Source organism: Ovis canadensis, chromosome 16 (assembly GCF_042477335.2).
Source record: "Ovis canadensis isolate MfBH-ARS-UI-01 breed Bighorn chromosome 16, ARS-UI_OviCan_v2, whole genome shotgun sequence".
In the NCBI taxonomy this organism is placed as follows: Eukaryota; Metazoa; Chordata; class Mammalia; order Artiodactyla; family Bovidae; genus Ovis; species Ovis canadensis.
In genome coordinates, this window is record NC_091260.1 from 21,592,036 (window position 1) to 21,618,943 (window position 26,908).

The 26,908-nt window shown below is 35.8% G+C and overlaps 1 protein-coding gene across 3 annotated transcripts in view; it reads right to left on the reverse strand.

The window, feature by feature from the left end:
* Nucleotides 1-26,908, reverse strand: part of FCHO2 (FCH and mu domain containing endocytic adaptor 2) — a 119,376-nt gene that overhangs the window by 46,225 nt on the left and 46,243 nt on the right. For all 3 annotated transcript variants that reach the window (XM_069556192.1, XM_069556193.1, XM_069556194.1), the window contains 5 exons: nt 22,389-22,487; nt 21,709-21,805; nt 7,514-7,558; nt 5,185-5,257; nt 1,937-1,961 (listed from right to left, as the gene is read on the reverse strand). In XM_069556192.1, the coding sequence (XP_069412293.1) occupies nt 1,937-1,961; nt 5,185-5,257; nt 7,514-7,558; nt 21,709-21,805; nt 22,389-22,487 (339 nt within the window). The remainder of the gene's footprint in view (nt 1-1,936; nt 1,962-5,184; nt 5,258-7,513; nt 7,559-21,708; nt 21,806-22,388; nt 22,488-26,908) is intronic.

Genomic DNA, 26,908 nt, shown 5'->3' on the forward strand with positions numbered 1-26,908 from the left:
ATATCAGCACACACATGCACACACACATAGTGCCTGGGACTATAGCAGTAACAGTGAAGCCCTAGCAGCAGGACTGCACAGTCAAAAGGAACACACATTTTCTATTTGGAGAGATACTGCCAAACTATGCACAAGCCAGGTGACACCAGTTTACAGTCCTAACAACAGTGCACGTGTATCAAAACTTTTGCCAGTATGACTGGTGAATAAAGAAATTTCATTTTAATTTGCATCAGAAGAAGACTACTATTTTGAATAACATTACTTATGGGAGAAGGAAATGGCAACCCACTCCAGTATTCTTGCCTAGAGAAAGAATCCCAGGGATAGAGGAGCCTGGTGGGCTGCCGTCTATGGGGTCGCACAGTCGGACACGACTGAAGCGACTTAGCAGCAGTAGCAGCAGCAGGATTATTCACCACAACCTTTTATTTATTCTTATGAAAATTGCCTGTTTTTATCCTAATGCCCATTTCCTACTGGGATACTTGCTTATCTTTTATTAAACTTACTTGTATAAAAATTTTGCAAAGGAAAATAATTAGCCCCTTGTTAAACATCTTGCAAATACACTCTGCCCAACTATATCTTTAGTGATTCAAATCCTTCTATGGCGTATTTTTTCTAATTTTATGATTTTCATTTCTGTACCATCAAATTGATCAATCATTTCTTACATAGGGTAGAATTTCGTGTCTTCTTTTAAAGCCCCTTTCTAATTCCAGATAAGTACTGGCTAAAGTTCAAAACTATTAAATATTGTTCATTACAGAAAAGTATCAATGAACTAAGAAAATTTTAAATATTTTATTTATAGGAGTGTGTATATAAAATAAAACAAAGTATTAAAAATTTTATTCAATGTTGCAGTCATCAAATAAATGCTATAAATCATTCAGAAATAAAATGCATGATGAGCACTACAGTAAATGCCAAACACATCTGTTGACTTTTTCATTAACTAGTAAACTAAGGGTATCAAAACAGGCAAGTGGAAAATAAATGTTGCAACTCCACACACATCAATAATTTTGGGCCTAGAGCTCATCAGAAGTCAATTTACTTTCACTATAATTGTATTAACAAACAATAGTTTTCTTATCTTAAACCTGAAACATGCAACAAAAATACTAGTTTTATCTTAATTAAAATAAACCACAATGTTTTACAAAATATGTAGTTCTTTATGTTGGTACACCAGTATGCTGAAAAAGACCATAATGTTTTGGAGTCAAAAGAAACAAGTTATGCAAGCAAGAACAATACAGGAGAAAGCTTAACTCTACTACACTTAGCAACACGACCAGTGTCTAATGACCAATCCTAATGACAGACCTGACCACATCTGTCTACCCATTACTTAACATCATTTGGTAAATCTATTCTCTCACTGTAACCACAGGGAGCTCCATTTGATGTCTTCTTTAATTATACATGAAGAAATATATTTAAATAAGAAATACATACAAATTTTCTTTAAAACACAAAATCAAGAACACACAAAAGTACTAACCATGGTTGTTGCTACTTTTTCTAAAATGACAGTCTTCTAAACAAACCTCAAATACATGACCAGATATAGCAGTATTTTAACAGATGTAAGAATCAATTAGTAACAGCACATTTTAAAATAAAACAGGCAGATTTGATATCCGACATATTTCCCAAGAAAAAGCAATATATTATGGCTCTACTCCAATTTTAAAAGTAAATGTCCACTTTTTAAAAGTGGTTAGAAATACCTTCTATTTATTAAAGGAAAGCATCTGGCAATGTAAAACCAAAAATACATCTGTAAAATAATTTCAATGGTAAATCTCTAATAATATGGCTAGTATTTTTCTTGGAAAGATCTGCAAACAAACTCAACCCAAATATGCTCGGTATTCCTAATTAAAATAGCTAAATTGTTTGTACGAAAGTAAAATCTACTTACAAGTGAATCTGCATCAGGGCATTCCCTATTAAAACAAACAAAACATTATAAATATGCAACTATTAGATCTGGTAAATATACTGTTTGAAAGTGTTTGCTCTGGTATTTAAACATAACTTTCATTTAAACCCCATTAAAGTATTTAGAGAAATCAAACCATGAATATTAAAATATACCAAATGATTTTAAAATTCAGATATTCTCCTTTACTTATACAAGACAAAATAAAACAAACAGCTTACAAATATTTTTAAAACTTTTAAAATGACTTCTTTTCCATGAATTGGCACATGAATCATATTAACGAAGCTGTCAAGGATTTCTAGTGGCTTTTAATTCTTCAGGTAGAAAAAGATAAAAAAACCAAAAGCAAACAAACAAAAAACTCCCTTAAAGAAGAAAGTCTGGCTTTTAAAAAGCCTGTATTTACATTTATTGGTAAATAACAGTAACATTAAAAAAAATTTTTTTTTAACTTACTCCCTTTGAAGTACTTCCATAAGGCAGATTATATAGAAGTGAAACCACTTTTCTCCAAATATGTTAAATGAGCAGCTAGACTTCCAGTTGGAATAGTTTCTAGTCTAATGTAATATGCAATTGAGCACTGATATTTTATCATTTAAATGATAAGCAAATATAAATCTGGATATAACCTAGTGAAAACTATTATTTTAAATTTAAAACAAAAGACACCAACCTTCTCAACTAAACAAATAAAGCCTTAAATATATAAAATTAAAGGCATTGAAGTCATTAGAATAAGGTTAGAAGAATTTATACATATACATTCTAAAACAAATTCACAAACAGAAATTAGAGTGTCTACTTAAAAGGCAGTGGATTAGGTATAGTCTTTGGCATGACAGACTTAACTGAATATCGTATCAGATTCTGCCACTTTAATAACAGTCTGAAAATGCAGACATTAGGTACACCTTAAGAGCTAAATGAACAAAATTTAAAAAAAATTAAAATATAAGATAAACAGGTAATCTGTATCAATTCGAAGACCAAGCACAAACCAGAAAAATCCATAAGAACTTTCTTAAATAAAGATAAGATGGAGTAGACTGAAAGAATCCTGCTCTGAATTCAAAAGGGAGCACCGAGGGCAAATGCAAATCCCACAGGCCTTTATATTTACTTAAAATTGTAAATGCTGAAAAAGGGCTTCCTTATTATTGGTAGATTATAAGGAATATTGTTACCAAACAAACCTATGTATACTCTGAGGAAATGACCAGAAAAGCTACTATAATGATCAATTCAATCCCGGTACAGAATCAAATCACTTAAGATGTTAAAACATTTCTACTTCTTTTTTTAAAAGATAAAGTAAAGAATTAAAGTAAGAATTAAAGATTTTAAAATTTAAAAAATAAAAAACTAAAATAAATAAATAAATAAATAAATAAAAGATAAAGTTGAAATATAAATGTAAGTGTAAAAGTTCCAAACCATTTATTCTCTGGCTGTAGGCCAGAATTCTCTCGTCTTTGTGGTAAAGCACTTATCTGTCTGCCTTCACAGCACGCGTGTGAGACCTGAAGATGAAGCCCCAGGAAGACCAAGCTCTGATCAGGAGCCCTCGTACACAATTGCTGGCATTTCAAAAGCCTTCAGGCTATGAGAAGAAGCACGCCAAGAGCCTCGGGCATTTCAAGCAAAGTGAACTCTTAACATTTTTCCTGCCAAGCAGTGTTGACAGATGGCGATAGTGATGCAATGATTTAAGCGTTAGTTTTCTGACTTAGTATTCTTATTGATTAAAATATTCCAATATCCAAGTGGCCTAATGATCATATTGGGAAATTACTGATTACGAAAAACTATTTTAAAAACATGAAATATACAAAAATATTAGAAGCTCCCTAAATGAACAGCTGTGAAAACTGTCAATTATATAAACATATTAACTATTTATAATACAGTCACTAACAGATAAACTGGCTACATTTTAAAAATTTCCTTACAAATCAACTGTTAAAACTTCAATTCCAATGTTATAAAAGAGATTAGGTTCCATCCCTTAGCAAAATACCCCCTTCACAAAGTTCAAAAGACATCTGCAGAAGAGACAGTAACTATAGGCCTAAGTCACTTTGCAAATAGTCTTAATTTGTTAAACCAAAATACCACTAGGGAGGAGGAAAGAAACAGACATTTGGAATGTTAGAAACTCAGATAAGCATATAACCAGGGAGGAGACAAGAATACCCAAAGCACAAATTGTTCTCTTATATAGAAAGTATGACTGTCCATCAAAATATTAACTCTTGGGAGAGTTTTGCTGATTATGCTAGAATAGTAGTAGAGATTTTAAACAAATTTTCATTCAGTGTTACTGGATCAACAAATCACTTGAGATTTTACATTAGTCTCTCTGCAGTCTAAATCAGTTGAATAATCAAGCAAAGAAAATTTCCTTTAATTCCAATTTGTCTCTGGTTAATCATAGTTTAATGACTCTCAACCCCCACTGTATATTAAGACAACACAAAAACTTTTGGGGCCTCACACCCAAAGAATCTCATTTAGTTGGTCTGAAGCAGAGGCTGGCATAGATACATTTAATTTCTCAGGTAGTTCTACTGTGTAGCCAAGGTACAAAATTTGAGTTAGTTAATAATAGTTTAATTTCTCATATGATAACTGTATTTCTCTGTACTCTGTATACCAATTTATTTTTTTTAGAAAGGTAAAAGAAGTTTATACTCCATCTTCTATCTAAAACATATGAATTAATATAAATGTTTAAAATGTGTTATGGCTTTTTTCTCCTCCATTTAACATTTTCCATTTATGTATACGTATATCACTAAGTTCCTACATGCTTAGAGTTGTCTTGAAAGATTTTCATCAAATCGTTGACCATGGAGCTGCTTTTAGGTTATTAAGACTTAGAACAATTTTTAGTTTTCACTGTACTTTTCATTTTTTTAATATGCATGTATCATTTTATAAAATAAAGGCATCTTTGAAGTTTCAATTTGAAAATACTAAAGCTTTCATCTTGAAATTTTAAAATAATATAAAAGGTTAGCATTTTTAATTAAAACTAGAGGGGTTGGCAAATGTTCTTAGAAAAGTCTGTATTTTTCACACCTTAGCCATATATACTTTTGAGTTATTTCCAAAATAATTTTTTCTTTTCAAATTCATAATAATAGTTTTACTGTTATAAGACTATTTATAAAATATTATTTCTAAAAATGGAAAGAATTTTGACAATACAATATACTTACACAGACTCTGCATCCTTTTCCTTTTTAATTATTCCTGGTAAACCAAAAGTCTTTCTTTTCCTTGGTTTTATACCTTAAAATAAACATATATTGTTATAGAATATGACTCTTCCTGATAAACATATTAAATTTATGAATGCATCTTGTATCCTGACACATGATTTGCTCATAAATGTTGATACTAAATTTGGATGAAAGAAATATAAGCATCAATTACTAAGCCCTAAAATTTAAATCAGGGTCATAATCTGTTTAAATTTTTCTTATGTTAATATAGCCTGTTATTCACCAAAAGGTTATACATAGAACAATCACTTAAGCGATGACATTCTCTCCTCCTCTAAATTACCTCAGGCAAATAAGCATTTGCAGATATCTTAAGACTTCAAAGAAAGTACATCATTCATTATAAGAGATTTGGTTATAAATGCAGGTCAGATCACGTTCTCTGTATAAAAGGTCACAAAATATAAATGTGTTTTAAATAAATAGATGACAACAGGTCCATTAACAGTATGACAGATATTTATAATATGGCATCTTTTGTACATGTGTTATCTCTAATAAAAACAATGTTGTAAGTGGATCCAACCATAAATGAGGAAAAATATCATTTCTGTTTTGCCAAATAAGGCAGTTCCTCGTCTTCCTGCATGACAGATTATTTTTTTAAAAGGTCAGTAATGCTATCAATTGTTAATAGAATTCAGCACTTAAAGCTTAGCTGCTGTTGTTCAGTTCCTAAGTCATATTCGACTCTTTGCGACCCCATGGACTGCAGCACACCAGGCTTCCCTGTCCTCCACTATTTCCTGGAGTTTGCTCAAATTCATGTCTACTGAGTCAGTCATGCTATCTAACCATCTCATCCTCTGCTGCCCTTTCACCTTCAATCTTTCTCGGCATCAGGCTCTTTTCCAGTGAGTTAACTCTTTGGATCAGATGGCCAAAGTATTGAGCTTCAATTTCTTCATCAGTTCTTCTGATGAATATTCATGGTTGATTTCCTTTAGGACTGACTGGTTTGAGTACACCCAAGCTAACTTCCAGTTCTCTGGTAGCTTGGACGGTAAAGCGTCTGCCTACAATGCAGGAGACCCGGGTTCGATCCCTGGGTTGGAAAGATCCCCTGGAGAAGGAAATGGCAACCCACTCCAGTATTTATGCCTAGAAAATCCCATGGACCTAGGAGCCTGGTGGGCTACAGTCCATGGTGTCACAAAGAGTCGGACACGACTGAGCGACTTCTCTTCACTCCTCTTCACTTCAAGCTAACTTCACACCTTGTAGATGAGGAAACTCAAAAGCATTAGGTAACTAAGTTTTTGTAACTGTTATACAGCTAGTTATCACTACAATCAGGATAATAATCCAAATGTCTTAGAATAATGTACTTGCTTTCATGTAAAACTAATTCCCTGAACCATATATTTGTATAGCATATTACAATATTTTTAAAATAATTTTTTTCCTCAGAGTAGGTATTATTTATTATAACATTTTAAAGAACTCTTTAAATTCTTTTCAGCTTTTGAGGAATCTTTAAAGATTACAGAGAACTTAATATAATTACTGCTCTTAATCAAACAGCTGCTGCTGCTGCTAAGCCGTGTCAGTCGTGTCCGACTCTGTGCGGCCCCATAGACGGCAGCTATAAAAAGTCTAGGCCCTGGAGCTCCTTGACTGCTGAAGTAATAACCTTACACACAATAGCAAACCATTTCTCTAAACTCTTACACAGGTCTTGGAAAAAATCAAAGACTGCTTTCAAGTTATTTCTAGCAGCTCACAAAGTGAGATATATAAAACACAACACACACACACAAACCCACAACAAAAACTGCAGATATCTCTTGGGCTTCATACTATAAAAAACATAAAGGGTCCACAATAAGTGTTGTGGACCCTTTCCCCAATTCAAATCATCACCTATTTTGAATGACAGTCACATTAGCATTAATGCATAACCTTATCAATTACTGAAATGCTGCCCATTGTAGAATAAGCAGTATACATCAATATGTAGCGATGTTTCTTATTTATAACATTAGAATGTTTCAAGAAGGAATCAATGGAGAAAACATTCTCAATGTATATATAAAAACAAATACATGTTATATTTATCTTTTAAAAAATACATATTCTAACACATTAGTATCCTTTGGGCAAACTTATTTATAAAGCAAACATTAATACAGCAAGCCTTTAAACCACATTCAGATTTTTTACATCACTCCCTAGACATGCTAACACCAATGGGCAGCAGCCTCTCTCTTCAGTAAACAGAAGCTACCAGCTAGCTGCCACACATTACAACTAGTCAGCTTACCTTCAACCGCACTAGCAGGGTCACATTCTTCAAATTCAATAAGGCCTAAAAAGAAAAATGTTATTACATGGACAAGTACTGGTTAAAAAAAAAGTGACAGAAAACAATCAGATGGGATCCCATTACATCTTTTTAATGATTCTGAAATGTTTCAGAGTGACCTGATGTTAATTAAAATATCAGCAATAATTTAAAAATCAAATAGCAAGCATGTTCAGTGTTACTGAAAAAAAAAACTGTGACTGGCCCAGTATTATGACCACAATTTACTGCAAACCCTTTATATATGATGCCACACAACTTGGAGCACAGAGATCTAACATGTAGTTGGGAGCCTGTTGTATGTATAGTTGAGAGAAAACAACAGTAAGAGGCAGTTGCAGAATCCTTGGTTGCGCTGGTGGTAAGACCAAGGGGCCAAGACAGCAAACACTCCTAGAATGGAAGCCTGGGACCTTGCTTGTTCAGTTCACCACTGCACCCTATCAAATAATGTCTTCCATGAATATCTGCTAAATAAGTAAGCGAATTAATTACATACTAACTAAGAGGTGATGCTGAAGTCAAAACCCAGATCTATCCATACAGCAGGTCAAAGAATTTAAACTCTAGTTTGCAGGCAACGGGAAGAGCTCTCATGTGAGAAAGTGATACACATACACCTTCCTGAAAGTGGTCTTATATACAAATTAATTCAGCACTGGTACGAGAGATAGACTGCAGAGAAGGGGACAAAGATAAAATGGAAACCAGCTGAAAAACAATTAAAACAGCCCTGAAATGACAGGTGTGCTGAGACTAACCTTAAGTGCTATAAAATGTGGTATCTTTCATATATGTAAAATACCAAATTATTTAGACAGTAAATAAAGTAGTGAACAGCAGGAATTATTTTTCTATTGAAATATACATAAAATGAATTATCAAACTAAAATTTCACGTTCCACTAAATTGTCTCTTTAGCCCTGTTCTGTAATATACAATTTTATGCAAGTCCAGTTTCTTTGTGAAACCATTTTTAATTTAATAATGGTAATTGGTACAATCTGCTACATCAAGAGATTTTTAAAGAGAGCTTGAAGTAAAGAGTACGTAAGAGATTTCACTACTCATCCTTCTGATATGTTAAGCTTAACTGTAACTATGTCCAAATTCATGATCAGAGTTCTTATAGGTCATTTCATTATGAAAGAAAACCACTAACCAACAAGGAAAAATTCTCTACAAGTAGGAGCATCTAAAACTATTGGCTAAAATGTCCTTCTTTTTACCTCTAAGTCAAAGATTTACTTCCTCAGTTCCAGTTTCTATTCAAATAAAGATTAACATTTAGTGATAAGCAGAATAAAAGTTATAAATGTGCCGATAAACAAGGTCTTAACTAATTAATTAGCAATACCTTCCCTACTGGGGCATTCTTATGGTAAACATCATTTGGCTAAAATGAAAAAAATACATTCACTACTTCCATCCAAAAAGTTCTTAAGAGTCAGAAAATGGCCCAATTAAAATTTCAAGGACTTCAGGTCCACTCTGTAAATCTGGAAGCTTATAAATTCATTAAATGAAAGGGTAATGAGCTTGGTCTTAGAATCCTTTAAAGGCCTACACTAATAGTTTACAAAGAGATGAGAACTGAAAGACTAATAAAGGTAAGGAATTTCAGTAGTATATGCATCTGATAAACAGCCATCTTTTGCTGTTTAAGAATTATGAAGAATGAAAAATCTCTGCCTAAATCACCAGCAGTTTATTACGTATTATTAATTTTATCACTTCCTAATAAAGCTTGGGAGACTATAACCACCGGTTTAAAAAAAAAAAAAAAGACAACCAAAAACATAGTCAATCCAAAATTTTCCTATTATAAGCACATCATTTGTGCCCAGTAACTATTTACAGAATCTCTAATTAATACTCAAGCTATAGGCTTTTTCTAGGGAACAAAACAAAACAGCAATACCAAATTGCATTATTTACAATTTTAAAAAGCAGTATCTAGAAAACCTTTTAAAACATCACCTGAGCAAATACAGGATATATTCTTTTAAGATCTTTGGATGTCTTCAAATATGTGAAAATAGTAAAGACATCCCTTATCCCTATTAACATCAATCCTTTCAAACAAAACTCTACATTTTTTTCTCACATTTTTACCCAGACATATCTTGATTATTTTTCCCTTTATCTTTTTTAAACATCTTCTTAAAATCCATCTGGAACAGAAAAAATATTCAATAAAAATAAGCTATTCAAATGACATTTCTGCAATGTCAGATGCGAAATCCTTTCAAATTATAAACTATATATTAAAAAAATTAATTGACTTCTATCCACACATAATCTTTTTTATTAAAACAGAAATACTAACAGTTTCTGGAACAATAAAACTAAATATATGCCCTTAAAAAAACCATTAAATCATGCATGAAAAAGATTTTCTCTTTCAAATGGCATACGCTCCACATGCTGCTTCACATGGCAAAGCTTTGCGTGCCTGGCTCAGTGCCAGTTGACAGCTCAGCTGGATATCAATGCACATTCTGACCCCCCTTGTAGCATGTCACTTCTGAACTGTTTCACAAGCAGAAAGTTTATTCAGCATCTCTCCCAAATGCAGTCCACTGCCCATCATTCTGCTATTTAATCATAAGACAAGTTACTTTTTTTGACAGTACCAAAGCCAGAGTGAGAGTCAAAGAATAGTTTGCTGCAACTGGAATTTCAATTGTTTTAGGCTCAATTAATTCTGTTGTCAAAATAAATAACTGCTCTTAGTACTTAGATTTTATGCTGGGCCACAAGGGCAATTTAGTTTGTATAAAAGCAAATAAAACCATTTTGGTTCTGCCTCTTGATGCTCTTTTACACATTATCTAAAAATGCCATTAAGAGTTCAATTAAATGCAGAAGAAATTAAAGGCAGACCTCAAAGAGGGCCAGCGATTCTTATATATGATGCTTTAATCATCAGGTAGGAATACATTGTTGCCAAATCTAATCTGGAGCAAAACTTTAGGAAATGTTACAGGAGGAAAGAATTTATTTAACACTAATCTTTAATCACTACATGTATTTTGTGGAATGAGGTAACATATTTAAAAAATGTGAAACATTTAATAGTTTCCATTGTTTTGGAATCAATTTTAAATCTCAAGCCATCAACAAAATTAGCAACTTTGTCTAGTTATAAACTGGCCCCAAAACTCACATAGGTTTGGGCTACCTAAATCAAGTAATTTACTACATATACTCAACTAAAACCACAGATCACTGGTTTTATTTAGAAGCCAAATTAAAACATAGAAATATGCCCAGACCTCCAAGTTTAACAAAAAGTGATGATAAAGAGGGAGGGATGAGGAAGAGAGGAGGGAGAGGTGGGAAGAGAGGAGGAAGAGAGAGAGACAAAGGGAAAGGGGGGGGCGGCTCGTAAACAATGGGAGTCAGTGACATTTTCAAGCTTGCTTCTGGGCTTGTGGACCTCAACAGAGCCACATTCCTACGTGTCTCAGATGCTGAACCAGGAAAGCTAACAGGAAAAAGAGCACCAAACTCTAGCTTGCAGTGGTATGCAAAGGACATGGAGGTTCAGGTCCTGGTTTTGCTACTTGCTTGTTGGCTGGTTACCCTGGACTAGTTACCTATCTTTCTAAACCTAGGTCTTATCACTTTTATGAATGATATGGAGCGGTGATAATATCTTTTGCCATATTTCCTTCCTCTTTCTCTATCTACACATATGGCAGGCTAGAAGGACATACACTCATTTTCTCCTACGAGAACTCCAAAATTGCAACTCACTGCTGACCATCGACAGGAGAAATGTTGAATCCCACCCAAAAAAGATACCCCACGTCCCAGGGCAAAGGAGAAACCACAGCAAGATGTGAGGAGGAGTGAAATTCCGTTTAAAATCAAACGCCATACCCACTAGAGATGCTTGGAGGGCTCAAATAAAACCTTGTGTGCACCAGGACTCAGAGACCCCACAGAGAGTGAGACAGACCTGCCTTTGAATGTCCGGGTGTCTCCTGAGGAGACACTGAACCAGAGTCACCAGGGAAGCACCACAAACTGCCCACCGATCTTATTAAAATATAGTTTCTAATTCAGTAAGCCTGGGGTAGGGCTTGAGCGTCTGCGTTTATGACAAGCATCCACTGATGTAATGCTGCAATTTCTCAACAATGGCTGCATGTTGGAATTGGGCAAGTTTTAAAATATAGTGATACCAAGGACCCACCCTTCACCAATGACATCAAAATTTCTGGGATAGTACAATGTCTGTACATTTTTTTAAAAGAGAGAGAAAGAAATAAAAAGGAAAATATTTTCAACAAATGATTCTCACAGGTAGCCAAGGCTTGAGAAGCAGTGATGAAGCTAATTTAGGAACCTTGGTCTCAAATAAAAAGAACAGGTTTTTAACCACAGAATTTCAGCCACTGTAAAATCTAAATTTTCACCGAGTTCTCCAACACAGCATCTTGGCACTGAAATATAACCTCCGCCTATATCCAAAATCTGACACTGCTTCCATTCCCTCGACTGAGTCATGTTTTCACTTTCTGGGATCCTAATAAAACCTTTAGGAATTAACACTCTGCTTGCTGTAATCTCTCTTCTCTGGGAATTTCCCCTTGTTCACAAGTGGAACAGCAGCCACTAGTGAGACCTAGTGAGAACTGACTGAACTAGAAAGAAGATCACCCCAACCCAAGATTACCTAGACCAGGTTGTTTCTGGTCAAGAAAAAGGACAAAAACCTGGGTTAATTCTGAGTGACGGATACAATTAAGGGACAAGCAAAAATATCTAGAATTTACTAAGAGATCACCTTACATAAGGCACCTGGAAAGCAAAGAAAGCCATTCTGCAAAGAAAAAAAAAAAAAAGCAGTAGAAACGCAGAGACTTAGTAAAGGAAAAATAATATCTAGTATTTCTACTGGTTTGGGTTTCCTTCTGTAGCCTGGCTATATTCCTGATTTTGAATCCTTGGAGTACCTCAGTCTCTTTTCCATAAACTTCCTTTTAAGGTCAAGTTGATTAACTTCTTTCACACACTGCAAAAGGAACTAAAACCCCGTCTTTATTCGGATGCACATGTGAAAACTGTAATGAGCTTCCTTTAGTGTTGTTTTTCTTTACTTTTTTTTTTTTTTTTTTTGATCAGTGTTTATACATTGAATAGGCTTCCCTGGTAGCTCAGACAGTAAAGAACCTCCCTGCAATGCAGGAGACCTGGGTTCAGTCCCTGTGTTGGGAAGATCCCCTGGAAAAGGGAATGGCTACCCACTCCAGTGTTCTTGCCTGGAGAATTCCACGGACAGAAGAGCCTGGCAGGCTACAGTCCATGGGGTCGTGAAGAGCTGGACACAACTGAGCAACTGAACACGCACATACATTGAATACTTTTAATGGTTACTTCAAATTAATAAACTAAGTTTTCCTTAAAGTCTGCTCAAAACAGTTTAATCTTTACTTCACAATTTAGGATTATTATGATGATGATCAGTTACTGTGCTGTGATATGACCACAGATGTAGCTGGTGCAGGCTATCAGATTAACTGATTTCTGAATCCAAGAACAGCAGAACCAACTTTTGGAAAAAAAAAATTAGTATTGTTATAAGTTACACAGTTCTAATGTATTATCAAGCTTGCTACCATCTACATTAAAAAGTACATTCTCCAAAGTTAGGCAAAGATTTTCTATAAAAAGTCAAGCTAATAAGTATTTTAGACATTGTGGGTCATAAAGTCTGTCACAACTAGTGACCTTGGCTACCACAGTGAGAGAGCAGACAAGACATGGGTCACAGCAGACAAGTGTGACTGGTTTCAAAGAACTTTCATGGACACCAACACCTGAATTTTATAATTTTACGTATCACCAAATACATGTTCTCCCCACCCCAAATTCATTCTTTGAAGGCCTCGAAGTAACAGGCAAAGCTAAATCGAGCTCAGGAGACAATCATTATCAGGAGGCACACGCATCCCACAGGGCAGACTTCTATGCCTCTGTCCTAGGTAGTTAGGACACCTAGGGAGAGGTGTACTCCTGCACAAAGCAAAGCTTTTCTGTGTTATCTGCTCTGGAAGTTTTCTTCTTTCAGTCTCCGATTTGTGCAAATCTTATTATCCTCTTCACTAATCATTATCCATTCTTTTCTCTTTCTCGGATCATTCCCATTTACTATCAATTAGAAAAATGAAGTAATCACAGCAAATCTGGTGTGGTTTGTGGGTCTTTGGTTTTATCAGCTAATTTTAATTTTGCTCTCTACAAAAGGGTTTCAATGCTTCTCCAAAAAAAAACTTTGTGGAAGAAGGTTCAATTTATAGGTTTGGCATTACTCCAAATCACTGAGGAGCCTGGAAAGATGATCACTAGATTTTTTTTCAACTATATTTAAAATAATACTCTTTCATCTGTACCCTATATATAAAATATACCTAAAATTGGAAGCTGAAAAATTCTAAAAATCTAAACTAATCAATTTCACATTTAGGTGGTCTGACTACAAGAATGTCATTACAAGAATCTCATTTTTCCTTTTTTCTTGGTGGCTGGTTTTATGTCTACCTTTCTGAAGCTTTTTCTATTTGTAACTGTAAACACAATATATAGTCTCTGCTGCTAAGTCGCTTCAGTCGTGTCCAACTCTGTGTGACCCCACAGAGGGCAGCCCACCAGGCTCCTCTGCCCCTGGGATTCTCCAGGCAAGAATACTGGAGTGGGTTGCCATTTCCTTCTCCCTGGAAGTCCTCAGATGGAAGCCATAAACCTATATTATCATATAATGAAAATATAGATAAGCTTTGCAACAAAATCTTTTATTTAAACATATTAGACACTGGTTTACCAACTTGTTATTTATCTATCCTTTTGTTCCTTATAAATGGAAACTTGCTTAGATTTTATGAATTATGAACAGCACAGAGCGAAATTAGCAGAATGACTGTAAAATAGGAAATTAAAAAAATACAGATTTTAATCAATTTTAGCTGCAACTAAAATATATGAGAATGAGGATAATGTCATTAGAACATAATAAGCCATTCACAATTAGAAAACACCTGTTTATTCATGATTCTTTCAGACCACAGTGCTTTGATATCCAAAGCATCCACTTAGAGTAACTCAAATTCCAGAAAAGCCAAGCAGTACAACATTTAAAAAGTAATGACAAAAACAGTATGGAAGTTCCTCAAAAAATTAAAAATAGAACTACCATATGACCTAGCAATTCCACTTCTCCATATTTATCAGAAGAAAATTAAATCACTACCGAGAAAAAAAATCTTCACTCTCATGTTCAGTGTATGTATGTGCTTAGTCGCTCAATCGTGTCCGACTCTTTGCGACCCCATGGACTGCAGCCCACCAGGCTCCTCTGTTCATGGGGATTCTCCAGGCAAGAGTACTGGAGTGGGTTGCCATGCCCTTTTCTGGGTGATCTTTCCAACCCAGGTCTTCCGCATTGCAGGCGGTTTCTTTGCCATCTGAGCTACCAGCGAAGCCCCATGCTCAGTGTGGCACTATTTTTAAGAGCAAAGACATGAAAGCAAACCTAAGTCTCTACTGACAGATGAAGGATCAATAAAATATATATATATCTACACACACACATATATATATCCCTCTCTACACACACAAAATAGCCACACACACACAAAAAAGAAAATCCTGTCTTTGTGACAACATAGATGGAACCTGAGGGCATTATGCTAAGTTAAATAAGTCAGAGAAAGACAAATACTCTATGATCTCACTTACATGTGGAATCTAAAAAATAAAACTGAACTAACAGATACAGAGTGGGTGAGGGGGAAAGCCACTGGGTAAAATGGGTAAAGGTGGTCAAAACATACAAACTTCCAGTTATAGGACAAAATAAGCCCACAGACATGGTGACTTTACTTAACAATATCATATTATGTATTTGAAAGCCGCTAAGAGAGTACAGTCATCCCGCAGTATCTGAAGGCGGCTGGTTCTAGGATCCCTGCAGATACCAAATTCTGAAGATGCTCAAGTCCCTTATATGGCCTAAGGCAGTCAGCCCTCCGTGTCCATGGTTGTGGAATCCTCAGATAGAGAGGGCCAGCTGTAGTCCTTAAAAGTTCTTATCACAAGAAAAACAATCTAACTACGTGTGGGAATAGACATTAACTAAACTTACTCTGGCAATCATTTGCAATATATACATTTATCATTATGCTGCATACCTTAAAGCTAATACAATGGTATTTGTCAATTATAATTCAATAAAAAAGTAATGACAAAAATGATACTACATATTATAAAATATATTTTTATATGTGTATATTTATATTTAATCTTAATATACATGTTTGTTGTGATCCACAGTCAAAGGCTTTGGCATAGTCAATAAACAGAAATAGATGTTTTTTCTGAAACTCTCTTGCTTTTTCAATAATCCAACCAGTGTTGGCAATTTGATCTCTGGTTCCTCTGCCTTTTCTAAATCCACTTTGAACATCTGGAAGCTCACGGTTCATGTACTGTTGAAGCTTGGCTTGGAGAATTTTGAGCATTACTTTACTAGCGTGTGAGATGAGTGCAGTTGCGCAGTAGTTTCAGTATTTTGGCATTGCCTTTATTTGGGATTGGAATGAAAACTGACCTTTTCCAGTCCTGTGGCCACTGCTGAGTTCTCCAAATTTGCTGGTATATTGAATGCAGCACTTTCAAAGCATCATCTTTTAGAATTTGAAATAGCTCAACTGGAATTCCATCACCTCCACTAGCTTTGTTCGTAGTGATGCTTTCTAAGGCCCACTTGACTTCACATTCCAGGATGTCAAGCTCTAGGTGAGTGATCACACCATCGTGATTATCTGGGTTGTGAAGATCTTTTTTGAATGGTTGTTTTGTGTATTCTTGCCACCTCTTCTTAATATCTTCTGTTTCTGTTAGGTCCATAACGTTTCTATCCTTTATTGAGCCCATCTTTGTGTGAAATGTTCCCTTAGTATCTCCAATTTTCTTGAAGAGATCTCTAGTCTTTCCCATTCTGTTGTTTTCCTTTATTTCTTTGCAATGATCCCTGGGGAAGGCTTTCTTATCTCTCCTTGCTATTTTTTGGAATTCTCCATTTAAATGGGTATATCTTTCCTTTTCTCCTTTCCTTTCATCCTAAAGGAAATCAGTCCTGAACATTCATTAGAAGGACTGATGTTGAAGCTGAAACTCCAATACTTTGGCCACCTGATGTGAAGAACTGACTCACTGGAAAAGACTGTGATGCTGGGAAAGATTGAAGGTGGGAGGAGAAGGGGATGACAGAGGATGAGATGGCTGGATGGCATCACCGACTCAATGGACATGAGTTTGAGTAAACTCCAGGAGTTGGTAATGGACAGGGAAGCCTGGTGTGCTGCAGTCCATGGGGTAGCAAAGAGTTGGACACAACTGAGTGACTGAACTGAATATATATTTATTAAATGTACATTATTATATATGTATATTTATGTTTTTAAAATAGTCTCAATAATAGTGAGAAAATTTAATACTTTCTCAAAGTGTGATTTACACAGGAAAATTGGAGACATAGAGCTAGAGGTTACATCTTTCAACAGATAACTGGCTACAGAAAAAAATACTCATTTTTCAGTGTAAGACAAATGGGTTAACTTTCAGTTTATGCAGTTTCTAAAGAAGTGGGCCTCTTGTTTTCTTTTAAAATTGTGCCCCATAGGACTAAAACCAGTTTACAGAAGAACTCACCCACCAGAGGGAGCCCTTACAAAAGAGAAAAAGTGTTACCAGCAGTGAGTGAGTGAGTGAGTGAGTGAGTGAGTGAGTGAGTGAGTGAGTGTGTGTGTGTGTGTGAGAGAGAGAGAGAGACATGTGTGAAAGAGAGAGAGAATGTGTGTGAGAGAGAAAGAAAGAGAAAGAGAGACAGAGAGTGGCTGTGTGTGTGTGTTTTGACTCTGCAACCCCCTGGACTACAGTGCCAGGCTCCTCTGTCCATGGGATTTCCCAAGCAAGAATACTAGAGTGGGCTGCCATTTTCTACCTGAGTGGCTCTTCCCGACCCAGCAATCAAACCCTCCTCTCCTGCATTGGAGGCAGATTCTTTACCGCTGAGCTACCAGGGAAGCCCTAGTATACACAATTGAAGCAAGTGTATTTCTTACAAAACAAAATTCTTTAAATCCAGTAATTTCTTACAATCACATGTATTATGTTCTGAGAAATACAAAATTTCCATTACTGAAATGAGCTCCCTCTAGTGCCCACAGATAGAACAAATATGTATGAAAGAGCTTGTCGCCCACAGCAAGTCAACTGGAGAAGTAGTATTTAACTTTTCCATTCCACCCCCGCTCACGCCTTTTCTTTCCCCTAAGTTAAGTTCTAGGATCATTTATCTTGAAAATCAGTCACCTATATACATGATGTCAACAGTCATCCTAAAACTGTCACCTAATTCTGGGCTAAGTAATTCTAGGAAAGCCCATGTCATCACCAATCTTGGCCTCCCTCTTACCAGTTAGTCACAGAAATTTTCTACATGTCTGTGTATCTTGAGGCAAATATATTTAAATTTATAAATAAATAATACCCCATAGTACCTATCTATTAATCGAGTATGTATTAATTTGGGAAAAATAACACTAAGTACTCAATAAATATTACATTATCTCAGGTAAACCTCCCAAATCCCCATGAGGTAGGAACTATTATTATCCTCACTTTATAGATGAAGACTTTGAGGCTTACATCTCACTAGTATAGTAAAGTATAGATCACAAACTATAGGGTTAAGTACTGTGCTATACCACAGATAAGAAAGTAACTGAACTCAATGAGGTAACTGTAGATTTACAGTTTTTTAAAAAAGGAAAAAGGAAAGCAATACAACAAGGTTCCTTGTACACTTGGTCCAGTTTCCTGAAATAACATTTTGCAAAACTACAAAATAATGTCACAAAAAGGATACTGACAATGATACAATCTACCAACCTCACTCAGTTCTAAGGCGTTTTCAGTTAGCCAATACACATTTGCTTTTATTCTATCAATATTTCTAAATGCTCCATATAAAAATTCTTTGCTTTTACCTCTCATAACTCGTCTTCAGTTCAGTTCAGTTACTCAGTCGTGTCTGACTCTTTGTGACCCCATGGACTGCAGCAGGCCAGGTTTCCCTGTCCATCAGCAACTCCTGGAGCTTACTCAAACTCCTGTCCGTCCTGTCGATGATGCCATCCAATCTTTACCGTAAATTTTAGGGTTTCACACTACTCTATAGTTATGTATCTCAGCATTCTCATTCTTTCTACATATGTAAACTTATGCTGTTCAATTTTCATTCCTCCAAAGCATGGGCCTTGAGGTCAAGGATTCTGAAATTTAATCCCAGTAATCTGCCATGTACTTAGTTTGGGCAAACAATTTAACCTCTCAATATTTCCATCATTTGTAAAATGGGAATAAAAGTACCTACATCAAAGAGTTCCTGAAGATCAAGCTTTGCCTGCAAAGCAGTTGACACAGTACATGCTACTAATAAGTACTTACTAAACTTTAGCCATAATTATTTACTATTTCTTTACCAAGACTTTTCTAACAGCATTCCATCCATTCCAGTATCTTCAACCATTCCAACCTCTTTAACATCCTAACCTTACCATATATGTCCATCTGTTCATTCACTGAGCAAAAATGTACTGTTTATACATAATGAAGATAAACAGATGAATCAAATACAGAACCTTTCTTCACAGAAGCATAATTACTGAAATCTAAGTTAGACAACAACAATGGTGCAAGTAACACATGACCTGGCTTCTTTAAGAGCTTAATTTGGCAAATGAGTGGGATATAGCATTTTCTAGAGGAGACATTAGCATAACTAAGGTACCAAGGGCACAAAGGGAGTATGAATAGGAAACAGCAAGCAATTCAGGTTGGCTGCAATGGAGGATGACAGAAAAGAAATAATGGAAAGTAACACTAAAGACTGGGCAAGGGCAGATCCTGAAAGGCTTTGAATCTAAGTCCAGAATCTAAATTTCATTCTGTCTATAAAGAAGAAATGCAGAGTGCATCATGAGAAAAGCTAGGCTGGAATCAAGACTGCCAGGAAAAATATCAATAACACCATATGCAGATGACACCACCCTTATGGCAGAAAGTGAAGAACTAAAGAGCTTCTTGATGAAGTGAAAGAGGAGAGTGAAAAAGTTGGCTTAAAACTCAACATTCAGAAAACGAAAATCATGGCATCCAGTCCCATCACTTCATGGCAAATAGATGGGGAAACAGTGGAAACAGTGGCAGACTTTATTTTTGGGGGCTCCAAAATCACTGCAGATGGTGACTGCAGCCATGAAATTAAAAGACGCTTACTCCTTGGAAGGAAATATGACCAACCTAAATAGCATATTAAAAAGCAGAGACATTACTTTGCCAACAAAGGTCCGTCTAGTCAAGGCTATGGTTTTTCCAGTAGTCATGTATGGATGTGAGAGTTGGACAGTAAAGAAAGCTGAGCACTGAAGAATTGATGCTTTAGAACTGCGGTGTTGGAGAAGACTCTTGAGAGTCCCTTGGACTGCAAGATCCAACCAGCCCATCCTAAAGATCAGTCCTGAGTGTTCACTGGAAGGACTGACGCTGAAGCTGAAACTCCAATACTTTGGCCACCTGATGCAAAGAACTGACCCTTTGGAAAAGACCCTGATGCTGGGAAAGATTGAAGGTGGGAGGAAAAGGGGATGACAGAGGATGAGATGGTTGGATGGTATCACCAACTCAATGGACATGAGTTTGGGTAAACTCCAGGAGTTGGTGATGGACAGGGAGGCCTGGCGTGCTGCAGTCCATGGGGTCGTAAAGAGATGGACACGACTGAGCGACTGAACTGATAATGTAAAGTCAGCAATTTATGAGTAACTCAGTTATTAAGTTCATAATTATATAGCCAAAGCATTAATATGCTATACAATGTAAGACAGACTAGAGAAATTGTTACTGCGCCTGTATTTAGAAACCTCCTGCTGCATTCAATGATGTAGGTAAGGAAGAAAGCCTAAAGGGAAAAATACTGAAAAAACTGAATCAATACAGTTTAAAACTTAACAAAATGTGGGAAAAAGGAAGTGAAGATGATTTAGGCTTTAAACTTAGTATTGTGAACTATACTAAAGAAAAATGGCTCACAGACTAATCAAATCACTTATTCATTTTCCTGAATTCTAAACTAGATTTTAACTTCAGTCCACTGAGAACTGAATACTTTTTACCTGTAGAGTGAAAACAAGTATCTTGAAAGAATAAAATCTAGAAGACTATAAGTATAATAAATTGATTCAAGAAATCTATTAAATAAAAGACTGTAAGCATGCTGAGTAGGTAAGAGAATGCTGCTTATGATATCTGATATAAAATGTATATTAACAGTGAGATTAAGGAAACCTATAATCATCTCTTCATAAAATAGGAAAGGGGATTTCTATACTCACTGGTATGTCCCCAGGGTCTAGAACAGTACCTAGAATCCTGTAAGCACTCGATAAAAACATTGAATACATATATGAATGAGGAAAGAAAATTTAAATTCTTACTAAATTTTAAGAAAGGTTCTCCACTGTCTTCAATGCTCTGAGGGCTCAATATTCTCTCCCACTCTTTGTCTTATTATAAAATGGCCTTCTGTTGCTAACTATACTTATGAAAATATAAACTTTAATATATTCATTTAGTAAAGTATGATAACCACTTTAGTAAGTAAGTGTTAGTTGCTCAATTGTGTCCGACTCTTTGCGACCCCATGGATTATAGCCTGCCAGACTCCTCTGTCCATGGAATTCTCCAGGCGAGAATACTGCAGTGGGTTGCCATTCCCTTCTCCAGGGCATCTTCCTGACCCAGGGATCAAACCCATGTCTGTTGCATTGCAGACAGATTCTTTACTGTGTGAGCCACCATTTAGGTACTACCATTTTAGGTAGTACTAAATTATTAATACGGAAGGGTCAAAACAAAAACCTAACGTACCATCTGACACAAAGTAAATGATATCTGAGGTTTCACACAGATTTTTAGGTATCTCCCAAGCTCCATTTTGCAATTTTGGAATTTAAAGGCAAACACACTTGTTACTGAATGGGAAATATGAATATGTCTCCTTGTAGAGTCTGTCATCTTACCAGGTCTTTCCTTCCCAGTGCCTTTTGACTCAGCAAATTTTTGTATCAAGCTTTCAACTGTAGTATTGGCCATGTTATTTATAAATTCTTCGTGGACCTGTTAAAATGAAATAAAGATAAGTTTTTTTCATTTTCCATAAATACTGTATTTCAGGCAAAATTTCCACAAAACAATTAAAATAGAAGTCAGTGCAGTGACATGTTCGTATCTGAGTGTTTTAGAGACATCAGTCTTACAAGAAATAAAACTCATGAAGCAATGAAAATAGTATTAGAATTTTAGTAAAAAGATAACAGACTTCATCTTTCTCTGCTATATTTCAATGCACCCTAAATATCATCAATAAACCACTTTTATATTTTTGGAAAATTTCTAAGTATAAATTCTATACCTTACTGAAGTTGCTATTCTAAATTTTAAAATTACAAAACTTTAAAAAATATATTCAAAAATTATTAACAGCAGACTTTTAATATAAAGAGACTGAACAAAATTAATTTTAAAAATTAAATTACCATCCTTGATAGGATGACAAACTCCAGGTTATTTCATATTTAATACATGTAAATATATAGTCTTTATCTGAAATAATTCAGTACCATGTAATGAGTTTGGATTTTTAAAGTCATAAGAGAACATAAAATTCTCATGAATCAGTTTACTAAAAGCAAAAACTTACCTGGCCTATTTGCAAATGAATTTCCTTAATAGCATTTGACAAGGATCCTATAATTTCTTTTATGTGAATGAGATGAGTTTGTTCAATATCCTGAAATTTCTGGGTAGCAAATATAAAAAAAAAAATTACACACACACAGATACATTCTGAAATTAAAACAAATTTTTTGAAGTCATCTTAATACAGCTAACCAAACTTAACAAGTTACCATTATTATACAAAATTTAACAGTGCTTTAAAAAGCAGAGGCGTTGCTTTGCCAATGAAGTCCATCTAGTCAAAGCTTTGGTTTTTCCAGTAGTCATAAATGGATGTGAGAGTTGGACAGTAAAGAAAGCTGAGCGCCGAAGAACTGATGCTTCTGAACTATGGTGTTGGAGAAGATTCTTGAGAGTCCCTTGGACTGCAAGGATCCAACCAGTCCATCCTAAAGGGTATCAGTCCTGAATATTCCTCAGAAGGACTGATGCTGAAGCTGAAACTCCAATCCTTTGGCCACCTGATTTGAAGAACTGACTCATTTGAAAAGACCCTGATACTGGGAATGACTGAAGGCAGGAGGAGAAGGGGACGACAGAGGATGAGATGGCTGGATGGGATCACTGACTCAATGGACATGAGCTTGAGTGAGCTCCAGGAGTTTGTGTTGGACAGGGAGGCCTGGTGTGCGGCAGTCCATGGGGTCGCAAAGAGTTGGACATGACTCAGTGACTGAACTGAACTATGCTTCTAGACAAATGAGTCTAGTTAACATAATGAAATATAACATCAGAAAAAGTTAACTTTTTATGCCATTTCACAGGCAAATATGAATTTTTTAAGTATTAGAAGATACCACAAATTAAAATCTATAATCAGGGTCAGAAAATTAGGAGGAGACCCAGAAGAGAATAGTGTCAAAAAACCAAAGGAGAAGTCTTTATTTTTTTTTTAGGAGAAGTATTTTAAAAAACTGAAAAACAACCAGCTGGCAGAGCTAAAACTACAGTTTACTTCTTAAGACTTTACAATCTAGCCCAGAGGCTTTCAAAATGTCTAATTCTTAAAATGTTAATATACACTCTCCAAAAGAGGTAGTCTATGGTTTAAGAAATCTGTGAAAAGGTGTGTGTATACTCTATCTCAGCAGTTCTCAACTGAAGGCAGGGCTGATTCAGATGACCTGGGGAATGTTTTCAAATTACAAAACACACAGATCCTCCAGGACTATTCAGGAAATGGGCTAGAAAGAAGTAAGAATATTGCTGGGAAAAAAATTCCACGTTATTGTGGTCTTTACTTCCCGGGAAGAAAACCAGTGCCATACTTCGCTTCACAAGAAATATATTAAAAACTGAAGTAACTAAGAAATACTAAAGTAACAAAGCCTGTTTTACTCTGCTTAACCCTGTGTCTTCCAAATTTCTTTACCCATACAACCCTTCTTTTCCTCTCTGAGTATCTATTAATATATCACAGAACAATTATATTCTTCAAAACAGGATTTGGGAAATGCTGAACTAGTCATTTTCAAATAAAAAGAGAAAAAATACATCTGTCATTTCCACTGCCAAACCTGATTACCCTCTTTCTTGGCAAATTATATCAGGTCTAAGGAGCAGGCCTAGATGTTTGCTATTTTTCCCTAGTTTATTAAATTAAATTCCCTCACCCCATATTAAATGTTCAGTTTCCTTCAGCATGCATCAGAAATCTCTAAGGCAAATAATCATATTCATATTTGTGTAAAGGGTATGAACTTAAAAAAAAATCAATAATGGTGAAATTATAGTTTTGGCAGTAATGCAACAACAGTGCAAAAACTTACCAGTTTTATTCGTGAGGAATGATAAAGTTAAAACACAGAACTTGTTTGGCTAATTCTGACCAAGTCCAATGAGAATACTGCAAGATCCTAAATTATTCTTAAGAACTGAGGAACAGTCAGCCAGAACATGATTCTACTTTATGTTTCTATTATAAGAATTCACCCTTAGCTTAAAATTAGGCACTTCGATGAACAAGATATTTTTTCACAGAAAGGTAGTCTCAAATCCAGGAAAGACTGGCCAAATGGCCACTAATTTCATATGGATGATTCCTAATACCAAGAAAACTGTGCACCTTCTTTCTCTTTTGAAACACCAAATCTAAGTCAGATCCTTAATAACTGAGAAATATCTTGAAGCGTGAAGCCAAGCAGAACCTAAAAGCATGATTTAGCTGCAATTTTGAAATTATGCTTTATTTCCGGTGGGAAGATATTGCTAAATATCACAATTCCTCAAAATTAGTGACTACTAAATAAATTCAGTTATTTAGCAAAGGAATATAGTATCAAGTGTTTGAATATAAAAGAATAAACTTTTTCTTGAACAAAACAGATTTTTCTTCCTTGCATTCAAATTCACTGGGTTCATATTATTGTTACATTAGCTTTTTTAAAAAGTACAATTTTGTCAGCCACTACAGACGAACAAAAATTGGGTTCAAAATTGGGAAAGGAGTATGACAAGGCTACACATTGTTACCCTGCCTGAGTACATCATGTGAAATACTGGGCTGGACGGATCACAAGCTGGAATCAAGACTGCCAGGAGAAATATCAAAAACCTCAGATATGCAGATACCACTCTAAGGGCAGAAAGTGAAGAACTAAAGAGCCCTTGATGAGAGAGAAAGAGGAGAGTTAAAAACCTAGGATCATGGCATCCAGTCCCATCACTTCATGGCAAACACATGAGGAGAAAGTGGAAACTGTGACAGATTTTCTTTTCTTGGGCTCCAAAATCACTGTGGATGGTGACTGCAGCCATGACATTTAAAGACGCTTGCTCCTTGGAAGAAAAGCTGTAACAAATCTAGAGAGCATATTAAAAAGCAGAGATATTACTTTGCCAACAAAGGTCTGTATAGTCCAAGCTATGGTTTCTCCAGTAGTCATGTATGCATGTGAGAGTTGGATCATAAAGAAGGCTGAGCGCCAAAGAATTGGTGCTTTTGAACTGTGGTGCTGGAGAAGACTAGAGAGTCCCCTGGACAGCAAGGAGATCAAACCAGTCAATCCTAAAGGAAATCAACCCTGAACATTCACTGGAAGGACTGATGCTGAAGCTGAAGCTCCAATATTTTGGCTGATGCTGATGTGAAGAGCCAACTCACAGGAAAAGACCCTGATGCTGAGAATATTGAAGGCAGCAGGAGACGAGGATAATAAATGATGAGATGGTTGGATGGCATCACCGACTCAATGGACATGAGTTTGAGCAAACCCCAGGAGATAGTGAAGGACAGGGAAGCCTGGCATGCTGCAGTCCATGGGGTCACAAAGGGTCAGATATGACTTAGCGACTGAACACCACCACCACAGATATATATATATATATATATATATATATATATAAAAGCACTCTAATACTAAACTTAATCTGAGGGTGTTACTTAAACAATTCTCAAATTTCTTTGTACTAGCCATGTTTCTGTTCAAAGTAAACAAAATCTCCCTATTGTTTCCAGTTAAACTGATAGTGGTGAAAAGCATAAGTGCAGAGTCACAATTTTAGTCATGCTTATTCTTAACTCAGGGTTTCCCAGGTGGCTCAGTGGTTAAAAAAAAAAAAAATCTACCTGCTAGTGCAGGAGCCACGGAAGATGCAGTTTCAATCCCTGGATGGGGAAGAGCCCCTGGAGGAGGAAATGGCAACCCATCCCAGTATTCTGCCTGGAAAATCTCATGAACAGAGAAACCTGGTTGACGACAGTCCAAAGCATTGCAAGAGGCAGACATGACTGAGTGACTGAGCACACAGTCTCAAGTGACAGAATTCACATCACAAGTGCTCCAAGTAAAGTCTAAGTTCCTTCACCCAAGGACTCAATTTCTTCTCACTCTGGTGTGGTCCTACCACCAAAATCTCATTACTGCTAGACTGACAGACCCCCCCCCCTCCCATTAGGGTTAGGTCAACCTGCTTGGCCTGGAACAAAAACCAAAGAAGCAAAAGAATTCTTTCCCCTTCTAAGTAACCCAAAATAAAGCCTACTACCTATTAAGAAACAAAGTTAACCTGTTCTACAGTTGTGTGTACACGCTAGAGAGGGGGAGAGACAAAGAGTGAGCACAAGAGAGAAAACATACACGTGTTAGCACCGTATACCACCACCTTTATTTAAAAGCAGCGTGGCTAAACTTCTGCTCCAACAAATTAATTATTCCATCTTGGGATTGGCAAGATAAACAATTAAAATGCCAATCTGAAAAAAAATGTAATGAGGAAGCAGAAAGAGGGAAGGGAAAAATAAGTGCTGAAATTCTATAAAAGGTAGTACATAAAAACGAAAACACTGACTTGAACAAATTCTAACTTCTCTTTTTTCAAATTAAATAACTGAAGGCAAGATTTTCAATGATAGAAACTAATCATTCTGATAGAAAATAAATCAATAACTGCCTTATAATTTAAAAGATAAAAGAGAACTTGCTGGAGTCCACAAGGACCACAGTTGCTACAGAAATTGAAACTTTCTACCTCACTGGAGTT